Source organism: Opisthorchis viverrini (genome assembly GCF_000715545.1).
Source record: "Opisthorchis viverrini unplaced genomic scaffold opera_v5_327, whole genome shotgun sequence".
Taxonomy (NCBI): Eukaryota; Metazoa; Platyhelminthes; class Trematoda; order Opisthorchiida; family Opisthorchiidae; genus Opisthorchis; species Opisthorchis viverrini.
Window position 1 is genome coordinate 434,766 of NW_008751989.1, and position 26,895 is coordinate 461,660.

At 43.1% G+C, this 26,895-nt stretch overlaps 2 protein-coding genes across 2 annotated transcripts in view; one reads left to right on the top strand and one right to left on the bottom strand.

Annotated features, from left to right (window-relative positions):
- Nucleotides 1-26,895, bottom strand: part of T265_10074 (hypothetical protein) — a gene marked incomplete at both ends in the record, with an annotated part of 78,510 nt that overhangs the window by 38,133 nt on the left and 13,482 nt on the right. The window contains one exon of the mRNA XM_009176340.1: nt 2,860-2,968. Within this exon, the coding sequence (XP_009174604.1) occupies nt 2,860-2,968 (109 nt within the window). The remainder of the gene's footprint in view (nt 1-2,859; nt 2,969-26,895) is intronic.
- T265_15045 (hypothetical protein) overlaps nt 1-26,895 on the top strand; it is a gene marked incomplete at both ends in the record, with an annotated part of 95,683 nt that overhangs the window by 37,811 nt on the left and 30,977 nt on the right. The window contains 2 exons of the mRNA XM_009176341.1: nt 18,380-18,470; nt 22,548-22,854. Coding sequence (XP_009174605.1) covers nt 18,380-18,470; nt 22,548-22,854 — 398 coding nt within the window. The remainder of the gene's footprint in view (nt 1-18,379; nt 18,471-22,547; nt 22,855-26,895) is intronic.

The following is a 26,895-nucleotide window of genomic DNA, read 5'->3' on the forward strand; positions in this document are numbered from 1 at the left end:
GCGCGCTTGTTTTTTCAAAGGCACATAAACTGGACACCTGGAGTTCGCCTCTAACTGACCCTCTGAAAATTAGGGAAACGACATAAAATTTAACCCATAACATATCAAGCTGGCTATGCGTCATTCCCCAGCAGTTCGAAGTGTTGATGCAAACGGAAGATAAGAAAGACTGTCCCGGGTCGCACACTGCAAAACAAGACTTATGTGGTTCAAAACCATGTTGCAAAAATGGACAGCTGCCACCCTGAGAGTCGCGGGATTTGTGTGTGAAAACATCGAATGCAAAGGAACCTCACATTAGTCTCTTGCCAGTGTGAACCAGGTAATAAAAACAAACGGCGAAACGCAAAACCAGCGACACATGTGGGACAGAAAAAGTGAAACGATAACTGGGTTCGTTTGAATGGAGGCAGAACAATGCGGTGTGTCTTATGGAAGAGATTCTGGTGCGGAAAACTACAAACGAGCATCACCTCCAATTCTCACGTGATGTGCCGAGGAAGGTGGGTCTTATTTGAAGGATTACGAAACATGCATGCCCTGGGGGAGTCTTCTAAGCGCGGCATACCCGTAAGTACGACCGTCAATCAAAAACAAAATGTTTCACATGGAAACTAGCCAGTTGTTTGTTCTCCAGAACACCAGAAACCATTGGGTGATTGGCGTGGTGGCCGCATTACTCCTAGAACGTGCACGCCCACTAAAGGTCGAAATGTCGAACATCATGCGCTAACATCAAGATTCGCTTAGTTGGAGGCAATCCTCCATGAAACTTGGAGAAAAACTACACAACATCGAACTGAAGGGGAATCTTTGTGTCTAAAAGCTTTCTGTTATCAGCAAAACTAGATATGCACAGTCTTAACAACTATCCGTTAGTTCAACTGTAGCACTTTTTCGGTATCTAACTGCCATGCCATCAGAAGGAAGCAAGAAGGCTGGGATACTGCTCGGTTGCCCAAGCCTTGACTGGGGTAGTCGAGAGATAGAAATCGGATTCGAACCACGGATCTTTCGGTTAGTAAATCCATTAGATTTCATTTAAAATATCACGAGTGTTCAGCTCTACAAAGGCGCATCAGAATCACCTGGTCTTTGACTGAGATAGTTTCCACTTGAAAAAAAACTTTCTGTAACCATTGGATTACTGTCTGATTATTTTACGAGAAGCCTCATTAATCCACTACTATCCACCATCACGATCACCGAGCGTTTAATGCAGATATGGAGCTTTTTCCCAGACAAGAATGTCTGAGCTGTCTGAGCGAATCGTGGTAAACCAGGTAAATCCCAAAATTATCCGTTTGGGAGAAGCCACCGCTTAAGTGGTTAGGATGATTGCTTTTGATTTTGGCGCGATGCACAGTTCAGAAGATGATTCTTGTTAATATATCACAACAGAGCCTATAGGCCATGGTCGAACGGTGGACAAACAGTGTCTTACTTTTTCTATCCGCATGTACTTCGTTTAGTTTCACACAAAGTTAGACCAGGATCACAATTTTTCACGACAGAGTTGTTCACCATATTGTGTGGATTGGATTGCAGTATCCCTGACTGAAATTGTAATTCAGAATTTTCCTACCCTTCCATTCAGCCCCCTGAACGAATGATCAGTCAAAAAGCAAATCTCAGATGTGTGCATAATTGAAAAATTTTATTAGTTCCGATGATCCAATGTTTTTATATTTTTATATTCTGTACGTTTATGGTGACACCACACTGGGAGGTCCGTGGAGTCTCATATCCATTTGCTGCCCGAAACTAAGTAGCGAATCGAGATTCCATTGTGAGGATTCTAGATAACCCTCCTTAATGGCATGGCAGCTCAAAATTCAGGAACATTGGGAATCACGTGAGGCTTACTTTCAGCATTTCATACAATCACTCCTTAACACCAAATGAAATCTGACAGCAAGCCAAATTCACATCAGAATTCTCCAAAATGAAGATTCTCTGAGATGCGCCGTGCTCCGTATTACACTTGATTTTCTTGAAATTGCAAACGCTCAATTTGAGTTCGAGTTGTAAATTCTTGGAACCAGGTTCTGGAAATGTCCCCCGATGGGACGTTCACAGTGGGAAACTAGAATCCAGTCGGTTGTGGATTTCAAGCCCTCATCCTCCACTACTCCCACAAAATGTTCTTTTAGTTTTGCATCGCTAGAAAACTACCTAGTTGGGCATACTCAGTGTTCACAGCAGGAGAACATTCGTCCGCTTGTGCATGAAGCTCGAATAAATATGGCTTCTTAACCGCGTCGAGCTGGGATAGTGGTAAAAATTGGTTTTAATTCACCATAGGAGCTAGATTACTGCTTATTTCAACACATAGTCATTAAAAAGATTCGCAGTTTGCCAAACCGAAAATTGATTGCGCTAACGTCGCACTTTGCTTCCCTTGAAATCGTCCTCATCTACCTAAACCAAATTCTGGTTCACAAAACAAAAAGTTTTGAGACAAGCAGCTGTCCCCTGAGTGAAACAAACACAAAATTGCATTGGTGGGATTGTTCTACCAATTTTTCCATGTGATATGCCAGTTTTTGAGCCAAGATTGGCTTCACTTACAGGATAAACTATCCACAAAACTATCAAAATATTTGAGTAAACAGATGGTACCACAAAGTGCGGTAGTGGAATATTTGTTTTTTTGGAAAGAAGGTTAGAGCCTTCTGTTCTCGACTTGACTACTCTCTGCCAACGGACGTGCCTACTTTGCCCATCAAAAACTCAAAATAACAGATAGATTGATGGTTCAAGATTTTTGATGGAGAGAAAATTTTGTGGTTTTGATTAAGCTTTGATGAGGTGGATTTGAATTTAGACGGGTGTTGTCGACAAACAGGGAATGCTTACCTTGCCGCTGAAGCGCCGTGTTGGAGATTGAAGGCGCTTGAATGCTCAAACGCCGTGTCTGGAACCTGGACACGATCTGATAGGAGTCGTGAATTGCAGGTGGTCGCCACTGAAATCAGAAGCGGAAAATTTCCGTAAGTCGACCACGAATAAGAAAGAATAATAGGCGACTCTTTCGTGGAATAAAACTAAAGCCCTGAAAAATCGGGACTATCATAGAGTCACATTTTTCTCTATACTCTTAGTTCCATGAAAGTTTGCCTCCAAAATATAACGTGTTAACTAGATAGACTCTGCGCATCTGAACCCTGACGAGCGATACGGCTTGGGTGTCACGAATATAACAACATATTTACAGCTCCGTTCAGGTGGCTAAAATTGTTACCAGTTTGCGGCCAGGCATCTGACCGAGATTGTGATATCGATCTTTGCAGGCCAGATTCAAGGAAACAGACGTCAAACGGCATGTAGCTTAAAGTTTGAGATCTCCAGCGTTTTTCACGAGATGTATTGGGGCGAAGATGAAGTTGTGGTACTCTGTGGAAAACTGATGTAGCGCTCTGTATGAATATTTAACACGGAAGCCTACCAGCAATTGTAGAGGGTTAGCAATTGTTCCGTTCTTCCCCTGTGAGTAAAGGTTGGTGATTTTGCAGTGGTTTGTTGGGCTGTCAAAAGCGGCTCAGCATTGCGCCGGTTCTACAACTCAGTGTAGGGTTTGGATTTTAGCGCATACCTTAGCTTAGTCGCTCAAGCTGCGTGGAGCTCCGCAATCCAAGTCGATGTAACGCACTGATTGAGGCGCAAATCACCTAGCCGAAGGATCAGTGGTTCAAACCGATCCACGCGTGTTTCTCGGGAACAGCTTGCAATATTTGCAAATATAGAATAGTTAAGTTTAGATGTTTCGTTTAAAGCTGTAGAAATACACATGAATGGCATCACGACTATTTTGGGAACCCAAAAATGCAGACAGCTTGCAACCCAGATAAGAGCAGTTCTCAACAAATTGTGCCAATTCCAGCGGCATACACTGTTTATTAACCTGCAGATCAGTTAATTCTCAAAATATTGTCACCGACAGTCAAAGGATTCAATGAACGCTGGTGTCAGTGTTCGACAGACAGCATGAAGCGCACTTGTCACCGAAGGAAAATTCATTTATTTTTTGTAATTGAATTAGTAGCGTTCCAAACAGGACAGCTTGTCACCGACAGTACAAAAACGACGGACAGGAAAGAGTTGACAGTTGCATTCGCCACGCCACGCCTTCACAGAGATCACAACCGTCCCGTATAAAACCTGACGGCCAGCAAACTTTCGCTTGTGTAGACAGTGGGAAACAATGTCAGTTAACAGCAACACCAGCGTTATACTTATACAGCAATTCGTTTTCCAGGATGACCCCACTCTCTACAGTGGATGTAGCTTGATGTTCAGCAGTTGTCGACGTATTCAAGTAAGATTTTTTAATATACCGACGTCACAACTATCTCCACTGTGTGGTAAGAAATGCCTGGAAATAAATTATTCAAACGAGTGGTCCCACTCGTAGGACTTCAGATCGATTCAATCATTATTCTTGAACAAATTATCTGATACGATTTCGTAGGTGCATGAAATCGCGGTTCAGAAGGGGGAATTTTGTAGTGTCTTTTGTCTCAGTCAGAGCGATGAGAAAACCCACAGTATAGAGGCATGGATTGTACCTTGAAATCTCCCCAAGCTTGACGGTCGGTAACCCTCTGTTGACGAGCACGCCTAACAGTTACTCTTCGTCGTAAATTCATCTCCCGCCGACACGACGGCAGATAACGCCGAACGATGACAATCATGAGCTGAACCACTCTGTTTGTACTCAGGGATTCAAGTGAAACTAGCAACAGGGCCAGATTTAGGCGGCTGAGAGTATTTTCTGCCCCCCGTGAGTTTCTTACACGTCGAGTCAAGGCGGATTCAGTTCTTGAATGCACCAGGCATTTACTTGCCTGAAACAGAGTTCGAGAGAATCCGTCTCCCATAACAAGAGCGATTTGATTCTGTGGATTACCCAACGCTTAGTGTCCACCCTTGACAGTAGCACCCTTTGTACGTTGAAGCGTCAGCTCTACTCTCTAGTCCTCAAATTACTATCTTTTCAATGCACTAGGACATGACCACTCCAGAATTTGCTAAACAAAGGATTTCTTAGCCTTCGGATGTAATGAACTTAACAACTGTCTGGCTTACTGATTATGATGTCTATGATTGAGTTCCTTCATGTGTTGGGCTACCGGACAATACCTGATGGACGGAGCACTTATGCGAAAACCAATAATGGTTTGAACTTCGATTGTTTGCCCGAAAAGTGGGCATGCATCAGGATCGCTCGAATCGGAGCTAACCGGCATCGCTCAGTCCAGACAACGCAAATTGACTAAGTGCATCAAGAATTTAGGATGTGCTTCTGTGAATTTGCCAGCTGCACAAGCTGGAATCAGAATGTATAGTCCAGATCTAACGGCCTGAAACTTAATCAGCCATCACTTGCCCGACTCACCTAAGCCAACAGGCTCATTCCCTGTAAACCGAAAGTGCCGGTCAAACGTTTGCCCGGTGCACTTTCTGCGATCGGTTTAGAAATACCCGTTTGTTTGAGTCGAAGAGTGTAACGCCAGATGATGGTTCCGGATGGTCACAGTCACCTAAGTACATAGGGCTTCCAGTTTGCGAGCTTCAAGGGCCGCAACATTTGTCAAAACTGTCGAATGGAAGGGAGGTTGCCAGCGTCTGGGTAATCGCTGTAGTCTCTTGAGCACCACTGCCTCTGGGGCGCTCAATTGTTGTTTAATCGACCCAAATCAGTTGGTCGGCTAAAACTTAATTGCCGTCCAAGTCCGTAATTTTATCACATTCACTTGGTTTATACTTCAAATTTCAGTATGAAGACTTGCAGTTTACGCCGAGTGGCTTCCGTAGCATAAAAATCCCGAGGATTGGTTGACTGTTTTGCTTTACATCACTAAATCCCGTTGGATTTATCAACAGCGTAAACTACTGTTGGGCGGATATCGTGCGTATTGTAAAGTAAGCTGATGCAGCTATAGAAAGACGAAACTTCACACTAACAGACAAGTCCAGATGAGCCGGGCGTAGGTAAGTAAGTGGCCCATAGGATTCCCACATACCAACCTGTGTGCACAGTATAAAAATTATTTTTACTTGAATTCTGAAAGGTTAAGACCAACAGGCGATTTGAAGACATTCATACGGAGTTCGAAAGCCCGTCGTCGAATGACTGACCCATTATCTCATCCACAAGGTCAGCCGAGTCATGCATATATTCCAAATTTACAACTGGTCACGTTACTTTCACAGCATGTTCTAATTTGCTGACTGAAAATAAGATCGCCCGGAACGATTTCTCACACAGATTCGTTGAATCAGTTGTCACAAGCAAACGGAGGACAAAGGCAGCTGCTTGAATTTAATTGGACGTTTTAATGTGCTGAAACGCTCTCTGTAATCTACCGCACTGATTAGATTTTCGTTGACCTCGTTTAACTTCCTCCGCGCATAGTATCCGCTTTTCGAATTCTCAAAGACAGTGAACTAGACAGGCCCTCAGCATGAGGAATTTTATAACCAGCTTTGGAGTTTCGGGAACGGTGGACAACCCCCACACTCGTATACGCCAAAAAACGCTACTTTACATCAACTGCAGTAATGTTGCACGGAAAACAGTTAATCGTCTCGGTCGGTCAAACGAACTTTTCCGAAAGGACATGGATAAGATCAGATTGACTGCTTTCGTGCAACAGAGACTCATTTCAAGAACAAGCTTTGTTCTGATCAGCCTTATACCTTCCACTGAAGTTATTTTCATTCAAGTCAAAGGCGCTTTTGCAATTGCTTTATCAAGCATCCAAAAGCAGATTAATTAACATTCGTCGGGGTTGTTGTCTGTGACCACAAAAACAAACCATAGTTTGACGCTGACTACGCGTAACTTGAGGGTATTCCGCATTCCCGACTTATGTGGCAAGGAGATGGACATGGTAGCGTTCTGTGAGCACATTTATGTCGGCAGTCGCAAGTGAAAAGTCCAACAGCAGACAATTTTGCACCAATACCAAGACACGTGTCGAATGGCGATACGCCGGCATCTGTAACATGATTCACAATCGTTGACAGCAATACACCAACGGCACAACTGTCATATAATCATGAGGGAAGAAATCCTTGCGCTAGACAAATCAGCGGCTAAGGCTGAATCTCACCTACCAAATGGTCCGCAGGTCGAATCCAATCTCGGTTCCCGGACTACCTTTGTCTAAGCCCGCCGAAGATTGATCCCCTACTTGAAATCTGGATCCTTATTAGAACTTAAGCGTTTGAGAATGTTTTTTTTAAAGCTAGTTCCGCCGAGTAAAAATTCGGTTTAGTGATCCGAAGAATGTGAGGGTTGAAACAAACTTCAATCTCACATCAGACAGATGCATGTACCAGTTGGGCAAAGGTTTCTATGCTGGAAAGTAAAATTGACTGAGTTACACGACAAAGCTAGAACAAATGATTCTGAATAACGTTATCATTTTAGTTCCACGCGCGCGACATTAGGATAACATCAATGCGTAAATCTCTAGAGTATTGTACGACCGTAACTCTCCGCTATCCTTGCTTGTAATGATGCTGATGCTAGAACTTTGCCAACAAGCATCAATCACTATGATTTCGTATTCGAGGAACGTCGCTCTGATTGGTTAGGGCGAACATGGTCTGGTAGAATCACTGGTTTGAGATGTGCGAAGTACATAAATAACCAATACTGGGATGGAAAGCTGGATACTGTAGTCAGTGTACAATTCTTCTCGGAAAGCGCGCAATTGCGGGACAGGCCAAAACCTCGTTCATCTTAGAAGCGCACCTATCTGGGAAGCTCAAGATCCCACAGCCTCCTATAGCTTCAATGTTTCTCTTCACAGCTAAACTGCGTAAGTTGTAGAGACGAATAAGTGGGCTTTGTGTTAGTTACTCGAAACAAATCGTCGAAATATAGTGAAACAGAATGAAAAATGTGTTCGGAACTTTTTGGATTTACGGGGCTAAAGCAGACTACAGTATGTGTCAGACAACTCTTCGGATTTAGGTATTTTTGGTGCCAGAAGTTCATGATTTATCTTGTCCAAAACACATAGCTATGGTTTTGGCAAGAACGCCCGCCCGTGTTTTACTGATAACGGCTAAATAGAGACTTGTCTGTCCCTCGTCTTCGATGATGTCACTCTACGCGTTTTTGTTATGGTGTCCCACGCTGTAGCAATCACCTGACCGAGATCAAAAATTAGAGGAGTGTGATGGATCGCGTTGTAAAAGATCCCGAAATTCACCGGCCTCAACATGGACTAATATAAACAGAAATATGTTGATGTTCGAACGCCCCGTTTGAACGCGTAGGGGCACTTTTAGCAACGTGTGACACCGTATCGTTCAAAGACATTTTCAAGGAAATAAGCCAAGGTAGTTGGACTTCATCAGCAATAGTCGACGAATCGGAGGAGATCGACCTGAAAACCGAAAGTGCTGAAGCACACGAATCCAGTGACAGTGTCTAAAGTGCACAGTCATGTCAGTTGCCCATTATCCAGCAACAAACAACAAACCGTATCGCTCAAGTCTATACCAAGGCTCACACACCACACTGCTGTCAGAAAGCCTTTGTTGGAGGCAACACACATGACAGTTGTGAGACCGGGCAATTTGTTTTTCTTCCTGGAAGTACTCCCTCCCTTTCAGTTGGAGCACTGCCCTATTTAAGGTTGTTGATAATTCAGAAGATCACGTCGTACTCAAAAGGAATTTCTCAAAATTACGGATGATTCTAGCCCTTATCATAAGTGAGGAGCATTATACTATCATGACATACACTAATATTACCGGCTTACCAAAAAGCCAATCGTTTGCTATTTGGGGGAGCAAATCTTAGTGCCGACTTCCTAGATCACTTTACCCTCACGACTGCTAAATAATGAAATAAAGACAACAATTATACAAAGTTTACTAAATATGATAAGACTCCACTCCACTCCATCTCACGAGAGAAAGAAAGCGTGTATTGATCAACGAAATCAATAAAATTGATAATTCAGAACTGTTTTGAAGGCCACACATCAGGTCATCCACTATGGAGCAAACAGGAAATCTTAGTTTCTGTCTGATTCCCTTCCTTAGTACCGACATTCACAAGTGGCCGTCCCTACGTCACTAAGTAGAATCTTCCAACGTAATTCTGCCGGAGTTAATGGTTATTTACCTGCCAGGAACAGCTGGGATCACGAATACCGGTTCACACATTGAGACAAACGACCGGGAAATTGCCACCCCACTAATCGATAATCAATCTTTTAGTACCAACATACCCAGTACACCGTCTAATGTAAATGAGAGGGGCACAGGTAAATAAAACTGCCAGAAGGCATAAATGGATCACCACCACTACCGGAATGAACAGTCCGATAAAAATGTAGAAACACGACGCGCCCTTACACCATCCGGCATGGACAATTATATACGCGTGTCTGGAATAACGAATATAAATCATCAAGATGGAAGTCAAACAGAAAGGTGTAGCCAAGGGCGGATCATCAAGCGAAATCGAATTAATTTAGATGCATTATGTCGTCAAAAAGATACAGTTCCGGTGCTGTTTCCACCCATCAAGCTAAAGGTAAAAGCGTGCGAGGTTCTTCCCGGCGAATCTAATGATATTCTCGTCCTAGAGTCGCGAATATGCAAAATTAATACGGGTTAGGTCGAATCGTCGTACTAAATCGACTACCTTTTGCCAAAAAATGACTATTGTTTACCCACAGTTGGGTCCTTATAGCGATGTTTGTGTGACCAGTATGAAAATATTCTGCGAAAAGTCGTAATTCATGATATCTACTTGCAAATACACCTGGCTAAAGGCGGGTACCGTGATTGCGACCCACACAACACTCAACGGATCACACGTTTGTTTCCGTGCAGAATGGTTCAAATACCAAAACAAAATGAATGCAACAAAATGAAAAGAATAAAAACGGATTAACTCAGCGATATGCACCAAATTCCCGTCATGAAGGAATATTTCCTTAATTTCTCGGCCCCGAAAATGTCTGAGATTAGCCACCCATGGTTCCGACCAGACGATGCTTATCTGCCAGACAAGTGGTTCCTGTACAAAAATCACGTGGGCCATGTGAATCTTCTTTTAACCATGCCAACATCAGACTTGGTCGTATGGAATGTCTGTGAACAAGAAAGTTTTCTATAAGGATATCAGGATATATGCCTCAAAACCCCATGCCGCTAAATCAACGCACAGAAACCTGTCTGCATTCACAGTGTTTCTGGTCTAGTTGCCTATACCCCCAGGGCTTTCTAATTTGCACTGCTGCACACGGTGTTTGTAGTAACCTCTTGAGTTTCTTAATTCGCTGCCGATAGTGATATGTTTACTGAAATTCTCGATCAGCTTCTCAGATAAAGGAACACAAACATCCGCCTACTTAAACGCCTACTGTTGTTGTCTCCTCGATCGATGGCGAAATGTTTACAGATCATCTGCCAGGCTAGGCAAACAGATCAACAGTCATCTGAGCAACTACCAATGAACATCTACATACTGTGCCTTACAAACAATGGTTTCTAATGAAACAGTTGCGCTACTCATGTCCAAAGACAGACTCATTAAGTAGTACACATGCAAACCTATTACAGAGTGCTTTGGACTATCACCAATTGAATCACTGTGTATTGCGCGCACCGAACGCAAGTCAGAGAACACGGTTAAGGAGCTAGAAGTTTTCCAGTTTTTTTCCAAACCCAGAATGGCACTTTAAGACACTGTAACTGTTTGCCGATTTTTGACTGTTTCATGTTGAAATGGAGCGAAAAACTATCCGCAAAAGCCAGTGATATCAGTCTTCCCTCAATGAACCACATGCATCGTTTTCATATGTAACACTAGACGCCTTCTCGGCCGCATGGGCGGCTTTCATCTTCAGCAGTGTTGACCATGAACGCAGCTGCACTGCCTGACAAATGTGACACATTTCGTAATTTAGGATTATATGGCCAGCTGATCAGACAGATGGTTGCATGTAATTGGAGAAAACAAGTAAAATTGGAAAGAAAATACGCTAGATCTAGAGTTTTTGACATAGAAGGTAGATCGAGCAGTCGGTGAGACACCGGGATGTATAGTCAATTTCTTCACACACCGCTGCTTGGGATGGGACGTAGGCTGAGGAAAAGAAACGCTAAATTAGTAAGTTCGGGTTACCACTGTACACACATTGCATTAGCTGTGATGCCAGCATTTGTCTACCGCAGAAAGTGAACTAAAATAGTTGATCAATAAAATGGAAAGCGCAACACCCAATATAGATATACCTTACCTTGGTTATTCTGAAGGGACTTACCATGGAAGATGAAATATTGCGGTAAGAACCCGGCAAAGTCTAACGGATGCACCGGTGAGTTTCAAGATTTCGGATGTTACACCTTCAGCTCCGCTATCATCACCGTAGCACACTAGGAATTTCTTGAGCATATGGATTTATGCATCATTCTTTAGTTTACCGCTCAGTGTTGCTAGATATCTCAGTGGTTAGAGCGCAAATTCACCGACCAGAAGGTCCTAACCCGAACTCTGCTTCTCGACTTCCCCTGTCTAGGCTTGGGCAACCTGGCAGTATCCCAGCCCTCGTGCAGCCTTTGGGTGGCATGGCAGTTAGACACATAAAGGGTGTTACAGCTGAACGAGTTGTTTAGTTATTGCTCCGCAGCACTTGAATTTTCTGCAAAAATGGCTTCCGAGCCAAAAGTATACCTTCACTCACTGAGTTTTTGTTGAATCAACCTAGAATAAGCAAAAGTTGCTGAGATCCATGAATACCACATTATTCAACTTACTGACCCCCGCCATGCAATCATCAGTCTTCAGCCGGCCGCTCAAGCACCTTATTTGCAAACAGGATTGTCTAAAATAATACTCGTACGCAGATTTTTAGAAACAACAAGTTTCCACTCCGGTTACACATGAAAAACCCCACTATCAATCGAGGAACACGGCCATAATGACCATCGCTCTCCTTGGAGCATGCAGCTGGGACACGGCCCTAGAATTGGATACAAATATCCTTGAGCCACGTGGTCCCGTGTTTCCTTCCCTTCATTAAGTCAAATCCTCCTGGAAGTCAACAGCTGCCCTCACTGAAATTCCGGAAACGCATATCTGGAGCCTCAATACATCATTCCTTGGCTCTCAGATAATGCCACAAAAATACACAGTTTCGCGGATGTGAAATTTCTCCTTTCTTATCAAAAATCCCTAGAATCATAATGAGGAGCAGCTGATCATGAGCAAACCTAGGAGACATGGTCTAATGACCCTTGATGGGGAAAAAACGGATAGCGGATATATTTAGAGACCTGAAAAAGAAGGAGTTTTTATGCAACTCAGCCCTGTAAGTAAGGTAAGCGACATCTCCTGACGATAGCATTCCTCCCCCAAATGTTGTCCAATCATCACGCTGCAAAAGCTTCCTATTAAAGATTGTTTTCACTAGAGCCTTATGGGGTCTATAAGGTTCAGGACCTGCCTAGAGTCTGAAAAGCTCGTCACTACGAAGTAAGTTGTGGGGGTTCTGGGATTAGATTGATTTCCTTACCGAATAGAAGTTAAAACCCGACTTATAGCATTTTCTAAGGCCAGTACACAGACACATTAAGCGCTCATTTAAGGATTAGTCAACAGCACGAGATGGGATGCATGAGCGGCAGCCCATTTTTAATTCTGTTTAAGTTACTCTCCACGGAACAACACGAAGAAATGTGAGACCGGAAATCTCAAAAATGCCTTATACTCCTGGAGATTTACCCAACTGACAATGTTGTCCAACGCACAGCGTAAAACAAAAGGCGCGTGTAAACATCAACTAAATCTTGAGGAGAGAAGTCTTTGCCTACACATGCAGCCGCATGTTTGAAGAGTTAAAAGCTACGGAATCGGTTGTGACACTCGTCAAACTCATGAAGTTGGTCGCGAACAATTAATTTGTCGGATAAATGAGGTAACAGTTGGAAATTCACGGGTGACTATCGATGAGACCACTCCAAGGAGGGCTAGATGTTTCCAACGTGTTGCTTGGTAAATTGAAGAAGGGGAGAACATCGCCCTCATTTAACAAGCTGGTGATGTCTCTCAACATATGGAGTGCTGAGTTCTTGACCGTCGCGGTCGCGAACCCTAGTTCGATCCAAATGTCTGTATCTAGAGTAAATTTTGTAATGTCCAAATAACTAGTCTCCTACAGGTTTTTACTAATGTCTGAGGTTACTTATGGATATGCTTGTTTCTCATTAGAAGGAGCCTCTACTGGGAAGACTTTTTCGTGCACAATTCCGTTCCGACAGGCTCCTTGAAAAACATTTTACTAGGGCGAGTACCTACCACATGTAGGGTAAGTCTCATCGGCCAAAAAATTGATACCAGCGTTTGCCGGATCAGAGTATTTTTGACTTCATGGTACGATGTGACGATAGTTAGCGACTGGGAAGTGAAATCCTTGCAGGCGACGCTCAAGTAACGATTCACAATATTTCAAATGCTGGCGAGCATCATGAGTACTCGTATTCGAGAAGATTAACATGGAAATATTTAGGATGTAACTACCCCCCGCCATTCACTGTTCGCCCAAAAAATTGGACTTTCTGACGATTAGTTGCATGTGTTGCCGTCAGTGACTTTTGGGGTGATTCTTCAATTCGTCGACATTTTCAGTGTTGATGACTACCGCGGATTTCCGCGACAGCAGTGATTTTGTCTGTCATATCATCAATGACAATATTGGGTGTACAGTCGACGTTATTCGTCGTGCTCGTCTTCCACGGTATCCCCCCAGTAAACCAATAATATTATTCCGATCAAGAAGTGCGAAATTTCAACCTAACTTTGGTGTTCTGCTCTCGTACGCTTACTTGAATGTCGAATTCCACTGAAATACAGCGTTTGCTTTGTTATTGCTAGCCAAATTTTCCCTAACCAAAGTATGTGGAAATTGTGTCCAACAGACTTGATTGAGTGGCAGTAATTTTCCATACTTATTCAGACTGTATTCACTTGCATCTGTCACATAATACTTTTGTAAGCGAATGCTTCATTCGGTCTCCATAATCCAAAGAATGATGTTGACAAAAATCACTTGTTCCACCGGGGTGTTCAACTCATGTTGTTAAGGGACCACCGAATATGTACATAAGATTCCGCCACAAAAAGAACTGATTTCTACGAAACCTAGGGTCTAGCGGCCCCGAGTATTTTCTAGTACTTATTGGGTTTCTCAACCCCCTTAAACTCAACCATCTGTTTGGTGATTTAAAGGAGATATTACCTAGGCTAATTATACAAATTTGGAAACTACACCAGTGCCAACCGGCAACTCAGATGAGTATATCGTCCATGGTACTCCTCGATCGAATGTGCTGAACCATGATCGCCTCATTCTTCAGTGCTTTCGTGATGTAACACATCACTTACAAGGTTGCTGTTGCCTAATTTCAAGCAATATCATCATTGGCACGTTATGGCTAGATGACACTTTCTTAGTTGTCAAAATGCAGGCTAAAAATCATTCCCGGATGGACTGTAGGTTGACTCTAGAGGTGTGAACATCCATAGCCTCATTCTGATTGAGATAAGGGGTTACATGTTTCAAAAGGGAGCTGTAATGCAAATTAGAAGATGGACCGTCTAAACTGAGGCACGAGCAATCAAGAACCAAAACTTCATGACCTTCAACAGTGAATGCCTTAGATGTTTTCCGGAATTAACTGAAATTTGTGCAGAATGGATTAGATATTAACCAACAATGTGGATGGTCTAATAGCTTTGGTAGGGGGGGCAAGATGACCCAAGTGGTTAGAGCGCGAATTTACTGACTGGAAGTTTCGTGGTTCGAATCCGACCTCTGCCTCTCGACTTCCCCTGTCTAGGCTTGGGCGACCTGACAGTATTCCAGCCCTCGTGCAGCCTTCGTGTGGCATGGCAGCTAGGCACCTGAAGGGTGCTACAGCTGGGCGATTTTTTTCATTTCAATAGCTTTGGCAAGAATCATTTGGTTTTTGCAAACATTTTTAGCCCAAGTAAGTCTACACTTCAACTACCAAGGTTCAGATGAACTGTTTGGATGCTTTTTTTCTACCGGAAACATTGGAGCAGATTCATTACGGGAGGCAGTAATACCAGACTACAGACTCTTCCTGGATCGGTCTGCTGACCGGCATCTTATATTACTGCACACTGATTAGCCGACAATAACCAGAAGTAAAGCTTACTGGTGTGATTTGCAAGCCTTTCCTTGTGATTAGAATGACGGAGTGACCATCGGTACCCAGGAAAAAAGGAACTGGTGTATGGCGTAGTCTATGTTTGGCAAAAATGCTCTGAATCCTGTGGAAAAGGCGAGTCCGTTCAACATAACCGAAGACATGCAAAAAGTGCAAATTCATAACCTTGAGCTATCTTCGCTTATCTCTTCAGGCGCTACGATATGACGTATATCTCGTCATGCAATCATACGGGCAGTGGTACCGACACAAAGCTTAAGCATAACATTAGGAAAGTCACGCGGATAAACCCGACGGGTTTTACCAAAATATGTGCATTTCGCAACCCACATGTAACTCTGTTTCTCAAAGCGATGCAGAAATTGAACGTTTTCACACAGAAATACCGTGACCTTCCACCAGTAACCCACCATTTTGATTCGTCCCAATAAATGATAACCAGAAGAAGCATCGTTGTCGAACATTTTGTATATCGATTGTTTACCCAGATGCTTCAATACCGTGACCTAGCACGTGATCACTGGTGGCCGACCCGACGGTCTGAAAGCTTTCTATGTGGTCTTTACATGACCAAGATATGCACACCATAATTACCCCTAAGAATTTGGGTCCCCTTTTGCTGGAATCTCAGATAAATTGAAGTTTACTGTAATTAAGTTGTTTCCACCTTGGACTTCAGTAGGAAACACGGTTAATCAGGATTGGGAATGGCGCCTAATTGACGAGCTTTCGAAAAATAAGAAATACGCAGTCATCATCATCATTATCGACAGCATGACATCAGTGTTCAACACCGATGCTTCACTGCCGTACAACCATGATTTAGTTGAAAGCCTTATTGTAAAGAAAAGAGTAAAGGTGGACGGGGGAGGGACTTAGTGCTAGCTCAACACAATCATTCCGAGGTGCCTACACCTCCATACATTCACTCAGGCAATCTGGACAACAAGAACGCCACTAACATCGGTTGGCAGCCATATCTTTTAGTGTCTCCAACCAGGCACAGTGAGGATCACGCGGTCCCCATCCTAAAAGGCGAGTACCACCCGACAGCACCAAGCGTTTCGTGATCTCCTTCAAACTCCTCTGCCAAGTCAGAGTCAGAGCCATTTCAGTGCGTTACTCGGGTATCTTAAAGCTCACATTGGTCTATTGAAGAGACCATCAAACAAGCGATTGAAGAGTAGTGCATGGATTCTTCTCTGCTTGAATCATAACGCGTTTTTTTTGCTATTTCTAGTGGAGAGTCTAAAGTGTGATGGGGCCAGCGATATGTTCCTTCATCTATACGAGGAAGGTGGCAGCCACGAAAAGTAAATAATTCCGGTTCTTGACACTACAACAGCTTTATTGATTGTCTTAGTCACACCCGGGTACACAAGGCTTCATTCTGTCAGCCGAAAGTCAATAATTGTCTCATGCGACCGTGCGCCTAAACAGAGAAATGAAGTCCGTTTTTCCGAACACATGGAGTAGTTGGTCCAACATACTGCCATGATGGTTCTGTTTTCACCAAATCCAACGAGTTTAAATAATTCCGAGGATGAACCACAGCCAGAAAACGCACTCTCACCTGATTTCCACAGTAACCGCGGACACGTACGTTTAATGACCTTTAAACGGGCTAGTCAGACGTGAATTAATGAGTATTTTATTGCACTGTCGAAGATGGCAAACCAAAATTAGGAATAAAAGCGTGTGGCAACCGCGTTTTTGGCAGGTGGCATGTTGGACTCCTACCAACCAGACTGTCAATCGTAGTACTTTGAGTGTTTTGTTTACCACCCGGCCATTAATATTCCACATTAGGTGGTTTGCTGAATAAACATATTGCCAGCGTCTGGGTTAAACAGTTGATACGGTGCAACAACGAGAGCAGAGTTGCTTGGTAGGACTATCATCCCTAGTTTACAACAAAGTAGTGAGCCTACTTCGGACATTCATATCCAGCCTGATGGATGAACTGCTTGCTCTGGAAATTCATGATTGAAGGCGACTTGATAGAACAACAGCGTGTACGTGAATCAACACCTCGCTAACGGTGTTAGAAAAAGGGCAGAAATATTTGATCAAGTCACGAAAAGTGGATATGATGCAGCAATTGCTTAATCAATTCCATTGGATTGCACTGATTCCGTATCCCTCAATGGAGCAAGCACTGTGCTCAATGCTTGATCGAAACACGCAAGAAAACGCATTGGGTTCTGCCTCATACATGTTGCTAACAGAATAATGCCTGAAAAGATAGCTTAATGGGACCGTGTACCTGAACAAGTTGAGTCCATTACATTCTAGTTTAACTAATCCCCTTACGCCACCAATTTGTTAACGTTTCGGAATTCCACCTTTACTAAAGTGGACGTACAAATGAAACGCCAAACTGGCTACCTCTGTCTGGCTGGTAAGATGCCGATATGTTTCACCTGTCTTCTAGCCATGTCTAACATCACAATGAGGTAGTTCCATTAACTGGTAAATTTCAGCGGCTTTTGGACTCCCATTCAACCGTGAATATCCATTTCTCCAGAGTACACGAATGATGCCACCTTAGGATCAACGTATCAAATCACAACCGTTTCACACGTGATACTGTTCCTCTTTTGCTTACCTCTCGGTACCTATTCAGTTTTCATGGTTGCAATAATGTCTTTATGTAAGGACCCTGTCCAAGAGCACGTTTACCGAAAATCCACGTTAGGGTTCTCCATTCGTGCAACTCTCGTTTAACCAGTCAAGCGTATAAGCTAGCTTCACTCGTCCAGAAATTCTTGTCAATATTTTTCCTTCTTCCTTTGCGATGTCTTATACCAAAGACCATGTGGGTAATCAACTGCCAGTGAAGTAGACCAGCTTCAGACCGTCTGGATATATCACCCAAACTTCTCTCGTCAGACGTCCCCTCAGCATATGCAATTGGTGAGTTTGTTATGGCATACGTAAGCCAGTTATTCTACCACATGTAGCTGTGGAAAGCACACATTGGAGAAAAGTGTATCGCCCTCCGAAAAGTTTTGTCATTGCCACTAAACACTTCCAAGTTATACCTTTGCAAAACTTAAATGTGAAGCCCGATGAAATTCCTCTGGCAGTGTCATCGGCCTTCCAGTCGGTTGTACCGGTCTGTCTGCTCTTCGTCTCTATTTTACAGGTACTACTTGCTACCTTGCCTTGCGGTTGCAGGTTATAATTTATGGCCAGAAGGTGTGCGCACTGTCACTGGGGAGGTGCTAAACGCTAAGGTGTGAGTAGATTTTACGGACAGATTTTGGTACAATAAAAAACATAATCGATCCAGCGTGCTTCTACAGAGTAGTGTAGATGAGTCGGACCACACTGATCGTCGGTCATTTGACATCTATGATTTTGTGGAGCCCGGAGAGAACCAATCAGGAGAATAGATAAAAGATCATGATAACAAAATGTAGCTGACCTATTCCGGTTTCTTAAGCGGTCAAAATACGTAAGATACCGGGCTGACGAAGTATAAACCAAGATTAACGTTGATTCCAATAGATCACGGTGGGTTTTGCCGGAATCCACGTTTAAGAATGTACTCAAGGCCTTTAGAGTGCAAAACTGGTTAACCTATGTCATGGTTTCTCCCCTAGCCTGGGGATTTTTATTGGAAGAGTATGTTCACGACAGTGCATGCAAGTAACCACCTTCTTGACGTTTTAATCTGCTTTCCACAAATGCACTTTAGTTGTACAAACGTCAAGGCACGCCGTCGGTAGGATGGTTTGTAGACAGTGGAGTATTGGTGGGTTGGTGTCGAGATTAATAAACTAGAATTACATAGACGAGCGGTATAAAGTCTGGGCTGTTTATGGTCTTTTGATGCCTGAACCTGCTAAATTAGAGCAGCTTTTCAAGGTCTCGGGTATGGGTTAGAAATCCAGATGAGAATTTCGCGTCAGATGAGAAGCTGAACAGAGAATTGCTCATCTGTTATCAGGCGAGGTGGGGTGGTTAGCAGATAATGTCCTGTATGAAAATACCAGTTTCAGGCAAGAGTTTCTGTCAGTAGTCTAGCATTTTGATACAATGTTAATTCGAGACCCACATCTTCTCTGCAGCGGAAAACTTCGTGTGGATTACACATAAAAAAACTATGCTGTCGAATTTTCACACAGAGGGGAAATCGTGCGCAAGTATGCGACTTTTTGGCTGTTCCTTTGTTGTCTGGCTTCCCGTCAATCAAACAGTGAAGAACGGTGCAAAACCGTGAAATGCTAATCAGTCTCGGCGAACCCGTTTTGTTCGAAAGATGGTACATAGTGAGATGCGTGCACGTAAATCCGAATTTCACTTCAAATTTGCTTCTCCGCCTATCGTGACAACAGTGCACGACTGGTCAAGCCTTTCAAACTCAGTCTAGCGGGATATCATACTGTCGGAAGCCATTGAAACTTATGTATTTTTGTGACATTAGGGAGTATACGCATAAAAAGCAACCCACTAATTCCTTGATCTTTGATATTCTGAGTGGAGATCCAACTAAGCCCTTTCGCTATGGCGCATCTCTGGATACCATAAAGGGGAGGGTAAAGTGCAAGTTACCTGAAATTCGACAGGATTCAACTACTGAATTTCAACACTGGAAAATGAATAATGTGAGATCGATGTTCCCTCTGCACGCTAAAGTGATATTCGTCATGTGACTACCGAATTCCCCTAAAACGATTGCAATTTCAGTCACACAGTAAGCCCGTTTATCAGACCAGCGATTGACACTGGTTGCTCATCCCAAGAACGTCTATCTATTCGACGTGCAGATTTTGTGAACTCTAGAAATCTTCTGGAGGGTTCCCATTTCACATTACGTTGGGCAGTTCATTAAGCTTATGTATACATTATCAAGTAAAGTTCCAGAGCAAAGGGATTCATAAAAGATTTATCTCCATGTGCTTTATGTGTCGTCGGTCCGAACAAATCATCGACATTTTACTTAGCATATCGATCCATAGAACGAAACTCATAACTCCCTAGTCACGCACGATAGAGATGACGATCTGTTGGATCTGAGGACCGCTCACCGGATCAGTCAATAGTCTGCCCTGTTATTGCCTTCCAGCTGGATACTGTCAACAACAAGAAGAATAGCGCTCACTCTGGGACAGCTTGATCACGCACATTTGGCGCTGTGTGAACAATCTTTGGTGAGATGGCGACACACTGACACTAAGATTCTCAACTTTGTCTCGATTCAGATCCGGCAAGCAACTCATACCCATGTGCTACTAATCAGTGTTTGCTCGCCGTTCCCCACACAAACGTTTAACAAGGTTACTGTGACACGCCATCTAACCAAAACAAGTAGCCAACTATTCAGACTAGCACGTCAGGTAGAGACTAAGAACAGTCAAGTTTAGGCTCCCCTGGGTTTGGAAAATGCAAACCGCACATGACACCAAAAGCAACATATATGGTAATGTGGTGAAATATTGGTAGCTCGGGTGAGTTTATTGGTTGTTGATCAGATGGCTGTTGATCTGTTCGCCGAGCTTGGCAATTGGCTTGCAAACGTTTCGTCACCATACGAGGAGACATCATCAGTGCGCAGTTGGGGGTTGGGGCTGTGTGCAACATAGGAATGAGGCTAGCGGATAGTAGCAGTAGCAACAAGTTCTTAAAAATCTAATCGAAGATGAACAACACATTTAGTTTGTGTAAAAAAAGGAAGGAAATGTTGCATCAGATTTGCAGCTAACTGGGGTCTGTTTCCTAACAGTTTTGGCACTACTATCAAACCAAATTGATTTGCAAATGCGTGTATTTCTCGAAAAACCGTCCAGTTTGGGTTCAAGTAGAACATAAAGTTGACGGAAACTCGGGAACAGCGCCTACCTGACGAGCCCCAAGAAGGGCGAAACCGGTCGTGGTCTTTCGAGGAGGTTTCAGCAACCTTGTGAGTCGTTTCCTTTATGAGAGTTTTTGTCTTCCTATTCCAGAGGCCTTACTATTAATCGCTTTCCATTCCCGCTCTTCAAACTACAACCTCATACAAGCCTTTGTTGTTCTATGAGACAGTCTTCAAACGGAACTTCACAACATCTATCTGCTTATACACGGATGAGCCAGGAATCTTCGTGCTATGATGTGACTTCGAAGTGAGCTGTCTACGAGCTTTTCAGTTCCAGCTGATTTGCAGACGACGGCAATTGCAGAAATGTCACAAAGTCAGCTCACACGAATTGGCATTGGATGTTGAATGCAATGGTTGAAAAAAGCAGCCACTTTTCAACAAACTGTGCGAAATGATCAACGAAGCGTCAAAATGACACTAAGCTGCTACTTGGAACTACATCCTAGGTAACTGGAATGTATAGAAGTTTTCTAAGCTTCTCCGTACAATGTTTGTCATGAGACAACCACAAGGCTATCGATTTCGAGCGTTACACTGCAGAAATTCGTAGTCACGTTTCCGAATTTATCCGTTCTACCAAGCTACAAAAAATGCTCGGAACTCACGTACACCAAGAGCTCTTTGACTAGAAATATTCCAGCCGGGGCATTGAAAACTCCAATCCTTGTAGCAGGATTCCTAACAGACCCTCTCACTGTGGTGAACAGCAATCATATGATGTCTTGTTCACAAGTTTAAAGGAACGAATCAGCGGCTCTTATGTGATTAGTTCCGCTGCGAGTGAATTTCATCGATCGCTGCATACTAATGAAGCGACCGGGGATGAGCGTGAAGCTAGCGAGGCAAAGAGATGATCCATCATCAGCAGAGCTAATGTATGCCAGTGGTGAAGTGGCGATTATTCACCTTCGCTCGTTCCAACAGTTTCTCTGGTAATTATGCCGCTGACGGATGTAATTTTGGTTTGCACATTAAGCGAAGCGGAACAGCGGAACGGTGAGGAGATAGGAACAGAGTACCCAGAGCATCATCCATTCCTACAGTGAACGTAGCATTTTTGAATGTGATGGGTGTTTTTCTGACGGTCTGAGACAAAACCACTGTACACGGTGGTAGAACACAAACGGATCTATTTAGCGAGACGCTAAATGTAACTCATATGAAACAATCGTTGAAAGTCAGACATTCATAGCTTGTGTGAAAACCGTCTCGGGGTGAATAATTTAACCAAGGCTGGTGAGACCTGGCAGACCTTTCTTAATCCAGATGCCCGTTAGGGAGCATGATTTGTTTCCCCTCACTGGTTTCGAAATTTACGTCCACTGTGATTTACCAACTCCGACTTAAGTAATGCGCAAGAAAACGCTGTCATTCGTGGACATCCGAATAACATAGGTCGGTATGGTTTCGATGGAGCACTTTGATTCTGTTAACATAGCTAGCTGGATAGAACGAAAAGCGGTGTATCAGTGTTGAACTCCGGTATCAAGCTGTCGATGAGGATGATGATGACGATGATGATGATGATGATGGTGATGATGATGATAATGGTGATGATGATGATGATGATGGTGATGATGATGATGATGATGATGATGATGATGATGAGGATGATGATGATGATAATGATGACGATGATGATGATGATGAGGATGATGATGATGAGAACGAACAGCCGATAGGAGGGCTTCTTGTTATCGAAGGCAGCCTTTCTCAAGGGACAGTTGAACAAAACACATCCTTGCGCAAGTTACCTCGTGAGTCTTCACTGCATAATATTCTGGTTTAAAGAAGATTAAAACGGACAGCTAAGCAAATAAATGAATCCTTGGTAGCCCTGGCAAGACTGATTTAACTACTTTCACAAAACAATACTCAGTAGATGGTAAAATTACGGAGAAGCGAAAACCGAAAAAAAAACGGATCAAACGGATAATACCGCTTTAAGAAGGCAGGACTGAGAAATCCATTCTTACGCGTACGCAAACTCGAAGTAACTTTTACACTTAGGGGATTTCTAGTCACTTGATGTATTACCCTGCCTGGCATCCAACTCCATGGCTATTCTCAAAGCTCAGGTTGCTTACCAGGCTCATGCTTCTTGGTGTTTCTTGTTCATCTACACATCACAATGATTGACCAGCAAACTGTAGTCAGATGCCCTAGAGGTTTGGAACGGTAGCTTGTACAAATCTCAAAGTATACACATCATATATATATATATATATATATATATATATATATATATAAACTTTCTGGCCAAGATGGCTAAGGACACGGAGTAAATTAGATGTCCGATGCTGGTTAGCGAAACTCAATCTCAAGCCCACAGCGACAACACACAGGGGACAACCGAACTGGAATTCCTTTTGTAAACAGCCATCCCATTGTGATTCTAACTAGGCTGACAACATTTAAGTCCCATCGGTGAGAGTACAGACAAAGGGTGTACTAGAAAGCCTGCGTGGCTAGTTTTTTTTTCTGAAGGGCATACAAACTAGACGGCAGTGGTTGATCGAACGGAGTTAGTGCACTAAAACAATTACTAACTGATCAAAGTTCGCAACACAAGGTTAGACCTGCCGTCTGAAAATTCAATCCAGTATGGGAGTTTATACACACCGAACGTCTCAATCTCCCTATGGACTCGTTTCACAGGGGTAAACATTTTTGGGTGGAAATATGTCAGAACTAATCGATGTGTGATCAAAATTCACTGATGTAGCTTGCTTGTGAAAAAAAGTATTCAGCTTGAGGAACTAATAGACTATCTTCTACAGGCAGGAGTGAACATTCTATCGCTGAACAGGATGCACTATCCATCTAGTTCGATGATCTTTATTAATCTCGACTCTTTGTAGAAATGGGTGGCATTGAAGCCTGCAGTGAGATGCATTCCTTGTTGTTATGTGAGTTTACAGTGGGAAGCAGGGGATAACAACGTGATGTGGCCCGGATAACACCCGAAAATCACTAAATCACTAAAATCATCACTAAAGTGCACACCGGATAGACTGAGCTGCCTAACTTACTTATATGGGCGTCGGCTTTCGTCTGTTAATATACGCTCATGTATTGACTGGATAGTTGGATCTCACCCAGATGACCTGTCCCCGTTCAGATCAACCATACCCCTACACACAATTAATTTGGTACACCCGATATCTTCTACTTCTCCTGCCACCAGTCAGTATCCAAAAAAAGACTTGCAATCCGATCAACCATAAATCAAACCAAAGTAAGATCACTGATGTCACGGAAAGGAAGGAAGGAAGGAAAGTACGCTAATCTTTCACGAAGAAACTCTATCAGAAAAAATCCTATTCATCTGCAACTTCTTGAGTTTCTTTCATCTGAACGTTGGTCTTTTGCGCCGCCGTGCATACTAGCCACTAATAAATGACGGAACCGCAGCACGCAACGTTGTGCGAAAGAACGCGGTCGGTGGGAGTAGAAAAAATAATATTAGAAAAAAACCTACCCTCGTGATTGAGTCGTAGTCATCCAACCGTGATAGCCTATATTAATGTTACCGAGAGACGGAAAGTCAACCACTCTCCAGGGCTCGGGAGAAATCATGGTTAATTATTTTGGATAGACATGATTGAAAGGCAGAGAATGTGCGTGTCTTTTGAGTGCCCATGGTTGGGATTTTTTCTCTCATTCATTCATTCACCTATAATGCTTCGTTGTGAATCTGTCAATCTTCTGAACGTTTGCGGCCAAAGAGTAACGACAAACTATCAGTCAGTGCTCTGAACCAAACAGGCATTGTTACCCTTTTCCGTTTGACCGAGTCCAGTCCTAATGGTAAACAATATCACATTTCAGTAATATTCGAGGAGTATGGCAAAAGATATGAATCCATTAACAGTGATGTGTAACGTTGCTTAACGAAAAGTGTGGGCTTGGATGTCATGGCTTGCATTGCACAAAGGGACTCTTGACACTCGCTTCTTTCACAACAAGGTGATAAACCAACTCATCGTGAGAAATCAACGTGCCACTGCTCTATTCAACATCGGTCTGCCGATTGCCGTGTGGAACGATGATGAAGAAACCTGTCATCGGAACTACAAGCCGTGGGTAGATTTTATCTCAAATTAATCGAAAAATATCCAGCAATCGTGCTCATAATCACCACACCACATACAAATCTTGCATGTTCCGACAAATTAGGTTGTGTCGGTAGGCTCCGTGCAGTTCCCTGAAAATCATCGTTCAAAGTTGTTAAAAGAAACTATATAACATGGCCAAGTATTCCACATTTATTGCCGCTACATTAGTCTCACTGCAACGGATCAGAGATGATGTATCTTAATTTTGGGGTGTTCTGTTAGAGAATGCGATCAGCTACTGGAGGGAAGCTAAGTATTTTGTGCTGTACAACGGATTTTTTCCTCAACAAGCGCCTAAATCTGCCCTTGAGTCGTGTAACAATTGATACCTTCCTTTTTCTTCAGCCTCTTGGAGCACAAGCGTGTCAAATAACTTCTGGTTTGGAGAAAAAGTGGAGGGTAACCAAGTCAGCAGTATGTCCAGATGAAATCTGTGTGTGTGCTGTTCGGCGAATTCACACGTGTTTCGATGCGTCGTACAGGTCGTTAAGTACACTGATATCGGCCGCGGATTTAGATTCGTCAACTTCGGAATGCGACTACTGTGTGTTGCTTGAATTGACACGTTAAAATGTGTATCTTAGGCGATGTCGCACGACACCTGTAATGTATAGGTGAAAACATCTAAAGTAGTACTATGCTGCGTAGGAGTCACAAGTCGTCTGTATGTGCATTCGACTAAATGAATTGAAGGTGGCTAGCACAGCTGGGATTAAATTTCATACCATTTTCCTTTACAAACACTGTAACAGACATTTAAACGCTTCGCAATATACCTGCCCTCTGAGAACCAAATGCTCACTACCTGAATAAAATGATTCCCCAAAAATGTATGGCAACCAGATTATTGAAAATGCTCACATACTCAGCATTATCGGCAAAGACACATTGTTATATACAATACAAGTTACTGAAAAAAGTAGTGCAACCTCATGGCCTGTGGATACCGTTTGATTTAGACAAACAGCAGTGGTCATTTCAGGACTCAGGTATGTAAACTTTGTAAACAAGATGCAGTCTGTAGTTCAATCACTGTATACTGACTTGGATTACTCATACATGATGTGCTACCTAAATATTTGCTAGATGATTTAGCTAGGCTGTCAGCTTGTCCTCCAATGAAATTCAGTCAGCGGTAAACATATTTAGAAAAGCTGCTAAAACCATCCGTGGACGAGTGTGGACACGGTTCAAATTAGGTGACCAAAGGAACGAAATCTTACTTGATCAAGAAGCCTTTTTGTGCGCCAGAAGATGCTTCTCTGCATATTCTTGAACCCCGGCAAGGGCTCACAGTCAGTTTCACCTATTTTTTCAGATCAGCACACTAACAGTGCTAAAAAAAAGTGAGGCTGTCTGTCAGATAACTAGCTCCACAGCTGTTAAGAGCCTTACGTTGTTTACCACTCCAAGATCTACGGCTGGATTAATTTTTGACTTCGGAAAATGCGCTGCATCTATTCAGCGCATACGTCGGCCTTCTGGCGCATTCATACGATGGATTTGGAACATTCGTATTATTGGTAATTGATCAGCTTCTGGCGCATACGATGGATTTGGAACATTCGTATTATTGGTAATTGATCAGGTGGCTGTTGATCTGTTCGCCGAGGTTGGCAATTGACTGACTAACGTTTCGTCACCATTCGAGGAGACATCTTCAGTGCGCTGTTGGTTGGG